This window comes from Colias philodice, chromosome 6 (assembly GCF_061535455.1).
Source record: "Colias philodice isolate Cphi_HAF_F1 chromosome 6, ilColPhil1 Martin Lab GWU primary, whole genome shotgun sequence".
NCBI lineage: Eukaryota > Metazoa > Arthropoda > Insecta > Lepidoptera > Pieridae > Colias > Colias philodice.
In genome coordinates, this window is record NC_143091.1 from 8,988,887 (window position 1) to 9,005,270 (window position 16,384).

General features: G+C 37.0%; 3 protein-coding genes across 4 annotated transcripts; 2 read left to right on the plus strand and 1 right to left on the minus strand.

Moving 5' to 3' along the window:
- Positions 1-3,661: 3,661 nt before the first annotated feature.
- Positions 3,662-5,062, plus strand: LOC149487931 (gamma-glutamylcyclotransferase-like). Of its 2 annotated transcripts, XM_089695915.1 has the most exons (5): positions 3,662-3,700; positions 3,971-4,075; positions 4,287-4,420; positions 4,658-4,823; positions 4,899-5,062. In XM_089695915.1, the coding sequence occupies exons 2-5, from the start codon at positions 4,025-4,027 to the stop codon at positions 5,046-5,048; spliced, it is 501 nt and encodes a 166-aa protein (XP_089552041.1). In that variant the 5' UTR covers positions 3,662-3,700; positions 3,971-4,024; the 3' UTR covers positions 5,049-5,062. The 2 variants fall into 2 exon arrangements, with proteins under 2 accessions (XP_089552041.1, XP_089552040.1); XM_089695914.1 differs by lacking the exon at positions 3,662-3,700 and having other exon boundaries at positions 3,763-4,075.
- A 7,077-nt stretch (positions 5,063-12,139) lies between these two features.
- LOC149487932 (uncharacterized) lies at positions 12,140-13,181 on the minus strand. The gene has a single exon (XM_089696642.1). It carries the CDS (start codon positions 12,953-12,955, stop codon positions 12,140-12,142), a length of 816 nt encoding a protein of 271 aa, XP_089552768.1. The 5' UTR covers positions 12,956-13,181.
- Positions 13,182-13,622: 441 nt separating this feature from the next.
- LOC149487933 (glycosaminoglycan xylosylkinase homolog) lies at positions 13,623-16,018 on the plus strand. The gene is made up of 6 exons (XM_089696643.1): positions 13,623-14,247; positions 14,321-14,458; positions 14,564-14,792; positions 14,962-15,157; positions 15,291-15,491; positions 15,580-16,018. Exons 1-6 carry the CDS (start codon positions 13,948-13,950, stop codon positions 15,788-15,790), a joined length of 1,275 nt encoding a protein of 424 aa, XP_089552769.1. The 5' UTR covers positions 13,623-13,947; the 3' UTR covers positions 15,791-16,018.
- Positions 16,019-16,384: the final 366 nt, after the last annotated feature.

Genomic DNA, 16,384 nt, shown 5'->3' on the forward strand with positions numbered 1-16,384 from the left:
GTAAAAAAGTACAATACTTGTTAGTTTCATACTAAAAAAAATGAATGAAAAAATAAAAACCTCAAGTAACCCGATTTTTGCTAACCCATTTTATTCAGTTAAAATGTTTTTTATTCGCACAAACTCTTGGTAGGTTCTTAGTTTTACGGCAAAATGATAAGAGAGATGGATAGTGGACATGTTTGCCATGAGTGAGCGAGACAGATAGTGACGCCACTTTTACCAAAGTCAACAAAAGTAAGTAAAATTAAAAAAATAATTAAAAATCTTGACCTAGTTTACTTTAGGTTTATTGAAATAAAAGTCAGATAGGGAAATAACATTTTTTATTACAATAAATGTTCAAATTGTTTACCATCAGCCTCAATACACGCCCTACATCTTCTTAAAAAAGATTTACTTATTAGCCGGGCATATCCTCGAGAGTTGGTGTCCTCAGCAGCTTGAGAAATTCGTTCACGCAGCTCGGCTACTCGCTCAATGGGCTTTGAATAAACTTTTTCTTGGAGAACGCCCCAATAAAAAAATCCAGGGGATTTAAATCTGGGGAACGGGCTGGCCACGAGATAGTGCCTGAACGTCCAATCCACCTTCCCGGATATTCCTGGTCAAGGAAATCTCTTACTTGCACTAAACACGATCGGAACGAAACGGCGTCACTATCTGTCTCGCTCACTCATGGCAAACATGTCCACTATCCATCTCTCTCATCATTTTGCCGTAAAACTAAGAACCTACAAAGAGTTTGTGCGAATGAAAAACATTTTAACTAAATAAAATGGGTTAGCAAAAATCGGGTTACTTGAGGTTTTTATTTTTTCATTCATTTTTTTTAGTATGAAACTAACAAGTATTGTACTATTTTACAATCCTGATTAAATGCGCCAACTTTTAATGGCACTTGCCAAGATACTCTAGTACATTTTTTTTAAAGGAGGGGCCGTCAAAGTCGACAAATTTTGAAAATTTTAAATTCATAGTTTAACAAATAGTCTTCAATTCAAGGAAACTTGGGGCAATTGTGTCATTATTTTTGACTGTGGTTCTAGAAATGTTATTTAGGGTTACGGTTCCAAAGTTTAAATGAACAAAAATAATAAAAATTAACCAAAATAACCGAAAAATAGTTACAGGTTGACCAAATTTTTAGGTTTTTCTTAAATGCCCATATTTTTCAAACTGCATGGAATAGATTTTTTTTCAGATTTTTCTCATGATGGTTACAATCAATCCTATCGCCCTGTTTTGGCTTGACGTTGAGTTTTGGGACACCCTGTATATAAAAATGAATCGCAAAATGTGTTGGTAAGCGCATAACTCGAGAACGGCTGAACCGATTTAGATAGTTCTTTTTTTATTATATTCCTTGAAGTACGAGGATGGTTTTTATGTAGAGAAAACGTAAATATTATGTACCACGGGCGAAGCCGGGGCGGACCGCCAGTATTAGATAAAATAGAATACCTACTACACAGTGCATAATATATCATATGAATGCAAGGGCGTCGCCAAGGGGGGGCAGGGAGGGGCAGCTGCCCCCCCCCCCCCCCTAGAGATTCTAAAAAAGTTAAAAATTTTGATCGCTCTTCCATGCACGACGTGTACGGTAGAGCGATCGTTTAGCAGCCTCAGGAGACTAAAAACCTGGCTAAGAAGCACTATTAGTGAAAATCGCCTCAATGGTTTGGCCATGATGAATGTGCATCGAAAACTTATACATGGAAACTTACAAGATTTTAATAATAAAGTGGTCGAGAAGTTTACAATGAATCCCCGAAAATTATGTTTTAATTAACCTAATACAAACAACGACCCCTATAATATTAAAATCTGGTAATTTAAAAAAAAATACGCTGTACGCTGTACATTTATTCAAATTCAAACTCCTTTTTTTTATTCTATTTTTCTAATAAATGTTATTATAACTTATAATTACAAGTTTTTTATTGCATAGTCAAGAGCTCGTGCTCGTGTAGCTTTACACATTGGACTCTGTACTGTCACAGAATATATATACAGGATAGAGCAAGTTTTTAAAAACCAAACGGAAAACTTATTTTATGTGATTTTATTTTTTTACGGGCTCGGCTCACAAAAAAAATCAAGCATCTACCGCAATAATTGACGTCACCATGAGTAAAAATCATATCGTACTCGGCGATAGGTGAAAATTGAAAAAGTCATAACTCCGAAACTACGAAAAATCGCATAACATACATGGGGGTGATTCGGATAGCCCTCTAGGTCCTCTACCTGGCTTCAGTATATCCATACTTCTTGGGACACCCTGTATGTATATACTTCTTGGGACACCCTGTATTATATAGTTATTACAATCGCTGTAGATGTAAGGCTCGTAGTACAAGTGGAAAACTTCATGGGCTGTCGATTTTACCTACAATTCATACCTACTTTTCTCATTCATACAGAATGAGAAAAGTGTATGAATTGTAGTAGGTAAAGTCAACTTGCCCCCCCCTGCGCCATCGGCTGGCGACGCCCTTGTATAAATGCACTACAAATTTCAGATCAACTTTCCGTTTTTCTGACAATTTTCATAATTAATCTTTTACAGTTATTCCTAGAAATAAAAGAAAAGCTGAAACTTTCAGATTCAGTTTTTGTTATTCCGATGATAAATAAATGTTTGTATTGGCTAATGGCTTTGAATAAATCTTCAATCGTTCATTCAATATAAAGTGTTTGAAGCGAACTTAGAAAAAAAAAACGTTCCCTAGTCTCGGAAAGCTCATATAAATTATTGCTTTTATTTTCATCTCTTAAAACGTCATATTTTTAATTTCATTTATACTCACCGTAACGATGCATATGATTACAATAACACACAAAAAACCAACATACACATAGCAAATCATCAGCTAGACAAAAGCGATGAATATACAATGAAGGCTTATCGAAAGCAAATAGGGCAGTCTGCGAAGGGTTTCAAGGCAGCGCTGAAGCTTGGCGTAAAGCGTGTTTGTATAAACTGTTAAAAAAGCCCGCCCTCGCAACGGGTGCGCCCAATTAGGGCGACGACACTGCTGATTGGACGTAATCACGTTAGTATCGGGGACAAACAAGTGTGCTTGTTGTCGCGTGCATGCGGCGCAGCGTCTTGATATACAAAATATTAAGTATGCTGTCACAGCACAATGTAATTTTGCTCAGAGTTTTTGTGAAGGTTTCGCATATTATCGCTTTACCTGCATGCTACTATTGATCTAAGCGTGATGATTTATAATTATATAGCTATCCACGATAAATGGACTACCTGTGTGGACTACATATGTACCTAAAAGTGAAATAATTTTTCAAATCGGACCTTTGGTTTCTGAGATCAGCGCGCAACATACAAACAAACTCTTTAGCTAATAATAATATTGTACGTTTTTCACATCCTTTGTCTTTGAAAAACTAAGCAAATCGTGTAAGTGAAAATTTAATTACATACGGTTGCTAAAGGATCTGCAATAGCTTCAAATTTGTTGCTGATAATGTTGATGTGTTTGTCAAATATTGAAATTTATGCATCGCTCTGGTGGCGACCGAAATCTGGTATACGTGAAGCAATAGCAGCAAGCCTCGTACATAAGATATTTACATAAGTATAAACTTCCTCTACTTTTCAACTTCAAACAGATGTGAATAAGTGCCATCAGCCATGTGCTACATATAAACTGTATATTATGCAAATAAGGTAGGTAGGTACCTATAGCATTTTTACCCTTCCAGTACAGATCTCTAATATTTAGTTTTAATCAGATGAAATATAATTTCAATAGTCTCAACGATGCCATTGTTAGATTACGATTGTTATCAAAATATGATTTATACGCAGCTACAACATTGTTCATGCTAGTTACACCATTTCAATTTTAATCTTTACACATGTAACGCGACAATGCAACTTATACTATTATTTTTGATACTTTATAATGTTCTACTGAGCACATGCAATTTTTCTCAGCATGAAAGAAAGTTTCTTTATTTCGCATACGGCAGTAACCTCTTGGATAGAAGAATGCGGATAAATTCCCCGTCTGCTGTATTTATAACGCCAGCAAAATTACCAGTAAGTGCAATTTAGTATATTTCTTTCTCTTAAGTAGATCTATAACAGTCATGAGATAAAGTTCAAACTTCAAATCATTTATTCTTGAATATGTCAACATACCCCAGTGCCAGTAAGTTAAATTAGGCGGTGATTAAAAAAAAACGGAATTATGTACTTCTAAGACAAGACAAGACTAAAATTTCATGAAGCCGTTAGCCGTTTTTTGTAGCATTACAGATTAGATTTCGATAAATATTTGGCTAATTGGCGTGGAGCAGTTGCCACCATCGCTGAACATTTTCGAAGTGACGTGTGGGGAGCTATTTGGGCAATTGATATCAGCGAGATCGCAGCTCTAGATGGGTAACTTTTCTTTACATGCTTATTCAATAACGAGTTATATAAAGACTTTAAAAACTTAGTTCATAGTAAACATTGGACATCAAGTACCTACCTAGCTAGCTCAGATATTAAGCCTTTTAATTAAAATTGGTTGGTACCTACTTGGTACATATCGAAAGTTGCATAGCTAGTTAATCACGTTTTAGTAACATTTTAATAAAGGAAGCTGAATTATTTATTTCATATATTATAAACTAGCCAAGAAGGTGTGCATCGAGGACTATATTATCCAAAGTATGTGAAAGTTCTTACACCCGAGGGACATGAAGTAACCGCTCGCACATACCAGCTAATAAACAACCCTCCCGTGGTTTCTCCAGAAAACTTACCTCCTGAAAGACGACCTAGCAACACATACTTACAGGTTACAATTGAAATTTATAAATTTATACAATAATGGAATGATTAATTAGACTTTTACTTATCGTTTTATTTTTAGGTTATAGCATTAGGTGCGTACCAATGCGGTCTTCCTGCTCACTACATAGGATACATTTATACATTTCCCACAAATGGACAAATTGCAGTTGTAAGTTTACGAAAACAGCTTGGTTATCCGTTTAATACAACACATGTACAAAATATGTAATAAAGTAGATTTGTACCCAGATTTTTTTTACTATTAATAATAAATAAGTAACTATATGGCCCGAAATAATAATAAGTAACTATATAACTCCGCCGTGGCCGGTCCTAAGCCCGGGTGAGAAAGGAGGAAGGTTGGTTCTTGCGCATTCGACCTAGCAAACCGTAAAACCGTCAACGCCGAGTATCGGGCGGCGGTCAAATAACCCGAACACTCTGCATACATGCAGAGAGGGCTACCACAAGCCCAGAGGAGTAAATACCCTCTGAAAGCGTGGACTCGCCAACTTGCAGTAGCCAGCACGGCGTTTCACGGCTAAAACCCCTCATGATAAATATGAATAAAGTCAACAAACCACGGCCCCCAGTTCCCAGCGGTCCTGTTAGGCCTGACTACGGCAGCGGTCGGGGATCCGACAGGACAGGGGGTGCTAAAAATCTCTGGACGGGATCCGGCTGCCATAAAAACACTCTAAATTTTGCTACGTTTAATGTGAGAAGTCTTCTTAAAAATGAACATCTTGTGGAACTTGAAAACAGCGTCCTGAACAAAATCAATTGGACAGTTATGGGTCTTTGCGAAACACGCCGGCAGGGTGAAGGTCTCACAAGACTACCGTCTGGCCACCTTCTTTACCACAAAGGAAATGAGAACTCACAGGGTGGTGTTGGAATTTTAATTAATAAATCCTTTGCACATCTTCTAAAGAGCGTGACCCCTGTTTCATCTAGGGTAATTTACGCTATTTTTAACGTCAATAGGCGTCTCAAACTAAAAGTTGTGCAGGTGTACGCACCAACGAGCTCCTGCCCCGACTTGGTTGTTGATGAATTCTATGGTCACCTAGAGGACGCTCTTAACACTTCGCCTTGCTACTATACTATTGTTATGGGTGATTTCAATTCAAAGATTGGAGAAGGATCTACAATAAATGACGAATATATAGGAAGGCATGGATTGGGTACCAGAAATAGTAGAGGTCAATTACTAGTAAACTTTCTAATTAAACATAAATTATATGCAATGAATACATTTTTTCAAAAAAAGAATAACCGGAAGTGGACCTGGGCTAGTCCAGATGGTATAACTAAAAATCAAATAGATTACATTCTAACAAACAAGAAATACGTAATAACTGACGTCAGTACTTTAAACTGCATCAACATGGGTAGTGACCACAGGATAGTTAGAGCTAAAATCCGGTTGAATACAAAGGTTGAACGCTCGAAACTCATACAAAGAAGACATGTAAAATATAATTTAAATGCTATATCCGCCAATACCGACCAATTTCAACAGCGTGTGCAAGATCTGCTTAGAGAGAAAAGTATAGAGGAAGACATTGAAAACATTAATGATCATCTATCAAATGCACTTAAAACGGCTGCAATTGAGTTTAGCAAACCAAAAGTCAACAAGAAATCACATATATTATCAGTGACCACCCAAAACCTGATCGATCGAAGACGCACTCTACTCACTAATCACTCAAGCGGTATTTCAGAATTTAACAAAAAAGTTAAAAATGCTATACGGCGGGACTGCAGGAATCATATCCACGACACTATAATGGATACTATTACTAAGAACCGAGGGCCCAAAGTATTCAGGAAAAAGTTGTCAAGTGGTAGCCAGCATATTTGTAGACTGAAGGCAGAAAATGGGAAAGAGACCAACGATCTAGAAAAGATTATGGAGATTGTTGAAAAGTTTTATTCCAACCTCTACACCTCATCATCACGACCTGTTTCTATACCGGGAGACTGCAGAGCTAAATTAACGAGGCACTACACGGAAGACTTACCTGACTTCAGTCTCTATGAAATAAAAACTGCCTTGAAGCAAATGAAATGTGAAAAAGTGCCCGGTGAAGACAATATTCCAGTTGAATTGCTCATAAAAGCAGGCCCGGTATTTCTCAAAGAACTCCAACAACTTTACAATAATGTGCTTATACAAGGGCGAGCTCCTGAAAAATGGAAAAATGCTATAGTCACATTATTGTACAAGAAAGGTGACAAGGCCAATCTTGCCAACTATAGGCCTATATCGATCCTTCTTCACATCTATAAAGTTTTTACCAGACTACTGACAAATAGACTTGCTAGTAAACTCGACGCTGAACAACCAGTGGAGCAAGCGGGATTCAGACGCAATTTCTCAACAATTGATCACATATTTACCGTGCGCCAGGTCATAGAAAAATGCGCAGAATACTGTCAGTCATTATGTGTAGCTTTTATTGATTATGAAAAGGCTTTCGACACCCTAGAACACTGGGCAGTATTCCATGCTCTACAACGCTGTCAAATTGACACGAGATATGTGGAAATTTTGAAAGAAATTTACCGCGGTGCTACTCTCCAGGTCAAACTTCATCAACTGACCCAACCTATTCCTATTCAACGGGGCGTTCGACAAGGAGATACAATATCGCCAAAATTGTTTACAGCGGCCTTAGAGGACGTATTTAGAACGTTGGATTGGTCATCAACAGGTCTGAATATCAACGGAGAATTTTTATCCCACCTACGCTTTGCTGATGATATCATCCTATTCGCACACACACCCGATGCCTTACAAGTGATGATCGAGCAATTGTACAACGCTTCGCTCGCTGTTGGATTAAAAATGAACACACACAAAACCAAGTTCATGTGCAGAGAATACCCTAACTTGAACAGCTTAGCCGTTAGGGAACACGCAATACAAAGAGTAACAGCATACATATACCTAGGCCAAACCATACAACTGGAAGGGGATGGGCAGACAGATGAAATAGACAGGAGAATACAGCTAGGTTGGGCGGCTTTCAGTAAACTTGCCGATATCCTTAAAAACCAGAAGATCCCACTATTTCTCAGGCGGCGAATGTTTGATCAATGCGTCACACCTTCGATGACATACGGTGCAGAAACGTGGACATTAACTAAAAAAGTTACTCACAAACTGCAAGTAGCTCAACGTTCAATGGAACGTGCTATGCTCGGTATCTCCCTTCTAGACCACATACCAAATAGAACTATCAGAAAACGTACAAAGGTTACTGATATTGTTCTCAAAGTATGCCAACTCAAGTGGAGATGGGCAGGCCACATGTGCCGAAGAAGTGACGGACGATGGGCGTTAAAAGTAGCGGAATGGAGACCATGGAGTGGTCGACGTAAGCCAGGCAAACCGAAAGCACGGTGGTCCGACGATATTTCTAGAACAGCGGGTAAATCTTGGATGCGTCTGGCCAAAGACCGCAAAGAGTGGAAAAAACATGAGGAGGCCTATACCCGACTATGGGTGAATTAAGGCTTAAAAGAAAGAAGATATGGCCCGAAAGTGGCCCGAGTACATATTTTAATATCAGGCGGCGAGAGGTCGCGGCGCGGTGTTGCTTAGTTTTGTAATGCCAATAATGGCATCTCATCCTTTTTTTGGATTATAAAGGTGAACTTAACCTTTCCATTGGAGATGTACTATGCTACGTTAGCCTACGGAACTGTAAAATGTAGATGCGTTTCATATCCACCAATCATATTAATTGATGCTTTAGGTGTTTGGGTGTACTAAATGAAATACTCGCTTACGAAGCATACATATTTATTGCGCACGGCGTAAACGTCCGGCAACGACAATTGGGAGTTTCACACTGTATATAATACATTACATTTATTATTACATTATGTGTTTTGTAAGTCAGCAAAACCCCTACAATATTCCCCCCCTTTTACAAAAAAAAAATAATATAGAGAAATTTAAACAATTAATAGAAAACAGGCAGATACAAGTTACATGATTATCACACAAATTGGTCGTATTAAGCAAGCGTGTCACATTACAGTACGTTACATATAATAAGTTACAATTGCGAAACTTACGGCTATGTTACACTAAACATAAATCGAATGCGATACTATGTTTTATAGAGCTAAATAGGGTATAAAATCATATAGTAACAGCTATTAACGTATTTAGTGGATAACATACTTAAAATTATATATTAAAACGTACTGTGGGTTTAATGACACGACCGTAACGGGTTCTTCGAACTGAGGTCGTGGGTTCAATTCCTGGTGAAACGGGAGGTTCAGGTGTATCTTTCGATTCAGTTATCTTTGATTCATTTTCGGCTAATACGTACGCTGGTTTGAGTCGGTCTATCGAGATTGCAGTTTGCCGATTTGGTAACTGCACGATGTAAACCTTGGACCTCCTTTCCACTACGCGGTAAGGACCGTCATAGGGTGGTTTCAAAGGTTTACGCACTGAGTCATCCCGTACAAAAACGAAATTTACTTTGGAAAGATCGGGATGAACGAAAAATGAACGAGTATTACTATGAGATTCGGGAACTGGTTGTAATGACTTAACTTGACTCTGTATTTGTTTTATATATTCGGAAGGTTCTAATGATGTAGTATTTTTCGTGCTGTCATAAAAATCTCCGGGTAACCGTAGGGTACGCCCGAAGGTTAGTTGAGCAGCTGAAACTCCAGAATCGCTTCTATACGCGGCTCGTAAACCTAAAAGAACTGTGGGCAACTCCTGAACCCATGACTTACTTGATAAACGTGCCATAAGCGCTGCTTTGAGTGTCCTATGCCAGCGTTCTACAGCGCCGTTTGCCTGAGGGTGATAACTAGTCGTACGAATCCTATTTATACCTAGTAAATTCATAAGTTCTCTAAACAATGAACTCTCAAATTGCCGACCTTGATCACTCGTGAGTTTGATTGGACAACCATAGCGACATATCCAATTTTCGTATAAAAATTTTGCTACTGTCTCGGCGGTAATATCACGAATAGGTAAAGCCTCGGGCCAGCGTGTGTATCGATCAATGACAGTTAAACAGTATCTATATCCATGTTCTATTATGGGTAATGGACCTATTATGTCGACATGGATATGTTCGAACCGATCAGCATTTGGAAATTTACCTAAGTCAGCAACTGAATGTCTATCTATCTTAGAACGTTGACATTCCAGACACGTTTTTGACCATAAATTAATGTCGGAATTCATTTTTGGCCAATAAAACTTTTCCGTAACTAATTTTCGGGTAGCTCGAACCCCTGGATGGCTGATATTGTGTATACTGTTAAAAGCTAAACGTCTAAATTTGTCTGTTAAATAAGGTCGAGCAGTACCTGTCGAAAAATCACAAAAAATCGCTTTATTACAAGTAGGTATAAACATTTTCTTTAATAAATTCGTGTTATTATTCGTCAAATAGTCGTCCATTGATTGCGATTCTGCTAATTCATTATAATCTAAAACGGTAGGAAAATATATTGTTTCTATTCGTGACAAAGAATCGGCTACTATATTATTTTTGCCAGTAATATGTTGTATATCCGTTGTAAATTCGCTGATATAAATTAAGTGTCGTATTCTCCTCGGTGTTTCATTAGATTCTTTACCTAATTTTAAAAATGCGTATGTTAGAGGTTTATGATCCGTAAAAACAGTAATGCGTCGTCCTTCAAATAATTTTCGAAAATGCTTAATTGCTAAATAAATCGCAAGTAACTCTCGATCATACGTAGAGTATTTTTGCTGTGCATTAGTTAACTTTCTTGAAAAGTATCCTAAGGGTTGCCAACAGCCATTAACCTGTTGCTGCAAGACGGCTCCTACGCATGTATCTGATGCATCAGTCATTAAAGCTAAATTCGAATCTACTCGTGGATGAGCCAATGTAGCGGCCTGTTTAAGACCTGTCTTACATTGTTCAAACGCTTCGATTGCTTCCTGTGACCAATCAATTTTGGTTTGGTCGTTCTTTTTAGTACTACCTAAATACCTATTAAAAATTGCCTGATATGACGCGGCGTGCGGTAAATGAGCACGATAAAAATTAATCATACCGGTAAAACGACGTAATCCTGATACGGTTTCAGGTCTAGGATAATCTATTATCGCTTTAACTTTATCTTCAGAAGGTCGAATTCCATCCTTTGAAACATAAAAACCTAAATATTCAAGCTGAGACTGTCCGAAAGAACATTTATTTAAATTAATTGTAATATTATTTTGCGATAAACGTTGAAAAACAATACGCAAGTGCTCAAGGTGTTGGGTTTCATTTTCGCTAGCGATCAAGGCGTCATCAATATAATTAAAAATAAAATCTAGGCCATTGAATACGGTGTCCATGAATCTCTGAAATGTTTGGGCTGCATTACATAAACCAAAAGTCATCCTTGGAAATTCAAATAGTCCGAAAGGTGTAATAATTGCTGTTTTCTCTACGTCTTGAGGTGCAGTTTCTATAAAATGGTATGCTCTATTTATGTCAATTTTTGAAAAACAAGTCTTACCTGCTAAGATGTACGTAAAGTCCTGGAGACGGGGAATAGGGTAACGATCCGGCTTGGTGATTGCGTTAAGCCTGCGATAATCACCACAAGGCCTAATATCTCCATTTTTCTTAGTAACCACATGGAGAGGACTCGCCCAAGCGCTTTTAGATTGACGACATATACCTAGCTCTTGCATCTTTTCAAATTCTTTCTTTACAAGTTTATACTTATCTGGAGGTAACGGTCTCGCCCTAGCATATACCGGAGGTCCGGTAGTTTCTATACAATGTTGTATAGAACTAGGTGGCAAATTTAAAAATGATGTAGGTTTAGTTAAATTGGGAAAGTCCCGTAACAAATTATAATATGGATGCCCTACACTAAAAGATAGTACGGATGGCTCAGTGACGCAAACAATCGAACCTATTACTTTTAAATCTGTAATTTGATCAATGAGTTTTCGTGAGCTGACATCAACTAGTAACTTATAATAACTTAAAAAATCTGCTCCTAAAATTGGTTGTTTCACGTCAGCAATTACGAAATCCCACCGATAAGGTCGCCTTAACTTTAAATTTAGAACTAGAGACTTAGTACCGTAGGTTTTTATTTCAGTACCATTTGCTGCGAATAATTTATAATCACTGCACTTACTTGTTTGACATCGTTTACCTATTGGCAAAACAGAGATATTCGCACCAGTGTCAATTAAAAACTTTAAACCACTATTTATGTCGGTGATGCGTAGGCGATTACAGGGTTGGATGGTGCAGACTTCCGCCGCAGGCTGCACCTTGTTTAGTTTTCCTTGACCTTCCACGCGCAGGGCTCCTTACAGTTCCGTGCGTTGTCCCGGAAACGATGATGGTAAAAGCAAAGCCAGCCTGGACTGTTTGGACTTCGTCGAGGTGCTGAGTGTGCACGGTTACGACTCTGAGAACGTGGACGTCCACGGTAGTTCCATCGCCGTGCTGGTCTGGATCTCTCCAAGTTGGCCACTTTGAGGGTTAGCTTGGCGATTTCCGCCATTATGAGCTCCGTATCCTTGTTAGTTGCACTCGTAGAAGGCTGGTGCTGCTTTTGTGTCACTTCATTGACGCTACTGACGCTTTGTGTAGACTCCAAAACGTTGTCTGCGATGGCAGCTAAGCTGTCGAGGGATTTGGTATCCGAAACCGCGAGAACGGCTCGTACAGCGTTGGGCAGATGTCCTTGCCACAGAATCCGTAATGTGTCATCAGGGATTTTGTCCTTGGCGAGCTCCTTCATCCTTCGCAGCAGTTGCGAGGGCTTTTGTTCACCTAGCTCCATCTCACCAATTAATTTTTGAAGCTGGCGGTTTTTGGATTCCTCATAAACAGCCAGTAACCGCTGTTTCAGTGCTTCGAATTTGTGAGTCGCAGGTGGGTCGATGAGGACGTCGGTCACTTGTTGAATTGCTTCTTTACTTAATTTTGAAACAACGATGTCGTACTTAGCCTCATCCGACAATTTTTGAGGGGCTAGCATACATTCGACCCGTATAAACCATATCCTGGGCTGGTCCATCCAAAAATCCGGTATCTTCGATGTGAGTGTTATCGCCGCCATATCAATAGTTGGTGGATGTGCCATTTTAAATTTAATTTAATAATTTTCGCGGCGCGAACTTGTATGCGCGAAGAACGCGGGGTCACCACTTTAGGTGTTTGGGTGTACTAAATGAAATACTCGCTTACGAAGCATACATATTTATTGCGCACGGCGTAAACGTCCGGCAACGACAATTGGGAGTTTCACACTGTATATAATACATTACATTTATTATTACATTATGTGTTTTGTAAGTCAGCAAAACCCCTACAATGCTTATAGCTTAGGACTGGTTGGTGGATACGGATTCATATAAGATACATTTTTGATATGGAAGGATGCGTGCTATAGACACACTATAGATGTGTGATAAGGACGCGTGCTGTGGATAATCACGAGTGGTGTAGCTATGTGCAGATCGGAGCCTACTATTCATAGGGATAGGCGGCTGACATTATAATATAGTATGGGACTTATATACGGCATACAAGAAAGCAATGATATAAATTATTTATAAAATATACCCCAAAGGCTTACGTTATAATATAGTATTACACACTTATAATATTAAGTATCTATCATCTTTGTAATTTGTATATGTTGGTAATATTGCAACACTGATTGTAACCTAAATAAAATAACAAGTATCCATCCTCTGATGTAAAAAAAAACTTGAATGACAATGACAAAATATGTCAATTTTTCCAAATCAAAAATGACATTTTTATTTTGAGGTTAGAGTTTATAAATAGAAATTTTAAACATAAAACAAATAAATAAACTTTTTAACAATATTTACATTTAATACATGTGTTCATAAGTAATTATCTTTTTACTTCATGTATAGATATGAACACTAAATTTATCAGAAACATTGTTTATTAACTTGCAATTAATTATATAAATTGAGATCAAGATTATCCTAAAAGATCCTTTATAAAAAAATGTAATATGTAGGTATTTTGCGACCTATCGAGTTTAAAGAGGTGAGAGTTTACAATGTGACCATGGAAGTATATTCATGAGAAAACACAATGTCATTAAATTATGCGTTCAGCTTTTCTGTATTTTTGCTTGCCCTTGTTATCCTCAACATTTATTTTTTCTATACACTAAATACAATTGACCGAAAATCCCCAAAGTTCAACGTACCGAACCTTAGGTTTGACCTGACATCTAATGTTTTTAAAGATATATATGAATATCTTAATTATTTGCCAAGCCAATATAAGATAAAGAACTCAAAGTTTATTAAAATACAAAAATCACTAGTAAGTTCATTTAATTCAAGCAAAAATGACAATCCAGCATCTGTTTGGGATGAAACTGATAAAGTGAGTATTATTTATATTGAGTGAAATTGCATTGATGATATACATTCTAATGTGATAATTTATCACATTTCAGTGGATCAGTAATCAATCACTATTCCCTCATGAGAATGGTGTTGGCGGCAAGATATTACATGCTTTGCAGTCCTCACAGATAGCGTTGGTGGATAATGCACTCAAAGGAACCCAGTTAAAGCTTTTACTTCTCATAGAGGTATGCATTATACTCTTTGTTTGTTAAAACTGTAATAAGAATCTTAAATGGATCAGTTATATTATTCACAGCTTAGTAATAAAATTATCTTATATGTATTTTTAGGGTAAACAAAAAGTGTACTTTAAACCAAAGAGATATAACTTAGATCATGTAATCAAAGGCAATATCTATGCGGGGTTTGACCGGCACAACTCGGAAGTATTTGCATACTACCTGGCCATGGTTTTAAACTTTAAATGGATTGCACCATCAGTAATTCGTCACATACATTTGGATAAGGATATTGTGCCAGTTGCTACATCAGGCTTAAGGAGAACTATGGTAAAAAATGGTAATATTTAATCAGATACTAGAAAATTTATTAACAGTTTCATACCAAGATACTTTTTATGATGAATGTTAATAAATCTATTTCTATATGTTCTTTTTAATTACAAATAAGTTGTGTGAATAATTCCATTCCTTAAATAAATTGGTTATTATCAAATTTTTTTTTATAGATAATGGAGCATTATGTATTTATGGAAAATGCTTTTATTGTAAAGTGAATGAAACAGTATGTCCCGACAGTAAGGGACAAGTAGAAGGAGCAGCAATACTCTTTTTAGACAAAACATTTAAAGTATACAAGTCTCCGTGGAGGAGATCATACAGTAGCAAAAAAATGGAATGGGAAACCGACAATGACTTTTGTACGTAAGTATGAAACATTTAATAAAAAATTAATAAGTTAAAAAAACAATAATATGTTACCAAAAAAAAAACACTACATGCTAATTCTTAATCGCCAGTACTAAATAATATATGCTAAACTAAACCATTTTTTCAGGAAAGTAAGAGGAACATTGAGCACAAAAAGGCTTCTTAATCTCATTGATGTTGCCATTTTTGACTTTCTTATTCAAAATGGCGACAGACATAGATATGAAGTGTATAAAGAGCAAATTATTTTATTAGATAATGGAAAAGGTCTTGGTAATCCTTTAGTTGATGAACTGGATATATTAGCTCCACTTTATCAGTGCTGCATGTAAGGATGTTTGCATTTTAATTTATTTATCATAGAAAATATATTTTTTTTTTCTATCATCAATAATCATTTGGTTTTTCTTTTTCAGTATGGCATCTTCAACCTGGCAACACCTAGAAATTATTTCAGGCGGTAGTTTGACAGAAACAGTAAAAATTCTATCAGCTTTTCAAGGCCATAAGTTAGCAACTGAAGAACATTTTAGAGCAGTGGAGCGGAGATTATTAAAAATATATGCTACTGTTCAATATTGCATAGGACGATATGGCAGTTCTAAAGTTTTTAAAAATGGTTTTTAACTATTCTACATGAACCCATGTAATACATTTTTTTATATAGATCATAATAGTATTGGTAGTAATACATTTTTTTATATAGATCATAATAGTTTGTTGAAAGTTAATCACTATTTTGACATACCTACCATTACAAAAAGTATATATTTTATATAACCAATGAATGAATGTTATACAGAAATATGAATTTTTTTATTTATTTGTTATAAGCAATTGGAAATTAAAATCTTATAAAAATATATTTCTTTAATTTTATCCATGTCCATCCATCCATGTGTGTATAAACCTTAGTATAAACATAAATTCCATAGTCACATAGTGCTACCATTGAGCTATTAAACGCATTACCTGCAGATGCGTAGTAAATAGCTCACTAACCCGACATGCGCGTCCAATAAATATTTCGAGTGGTGCTATGAACGCGTATGCGCGGTTGAAGAAAGTCTACCCAGTGCGGCTGGGCGCATTAGTGCGTCCTTCAATACTTTGCCCAAGTGCGGCACGGCGCTTATGTGCGTTTGAAAATTTTCGTGTTTTATGACGGTCATAAAATTTATTGCGCTAAAAGTAAAGGTTGTTTCACACTACAACTGTTTT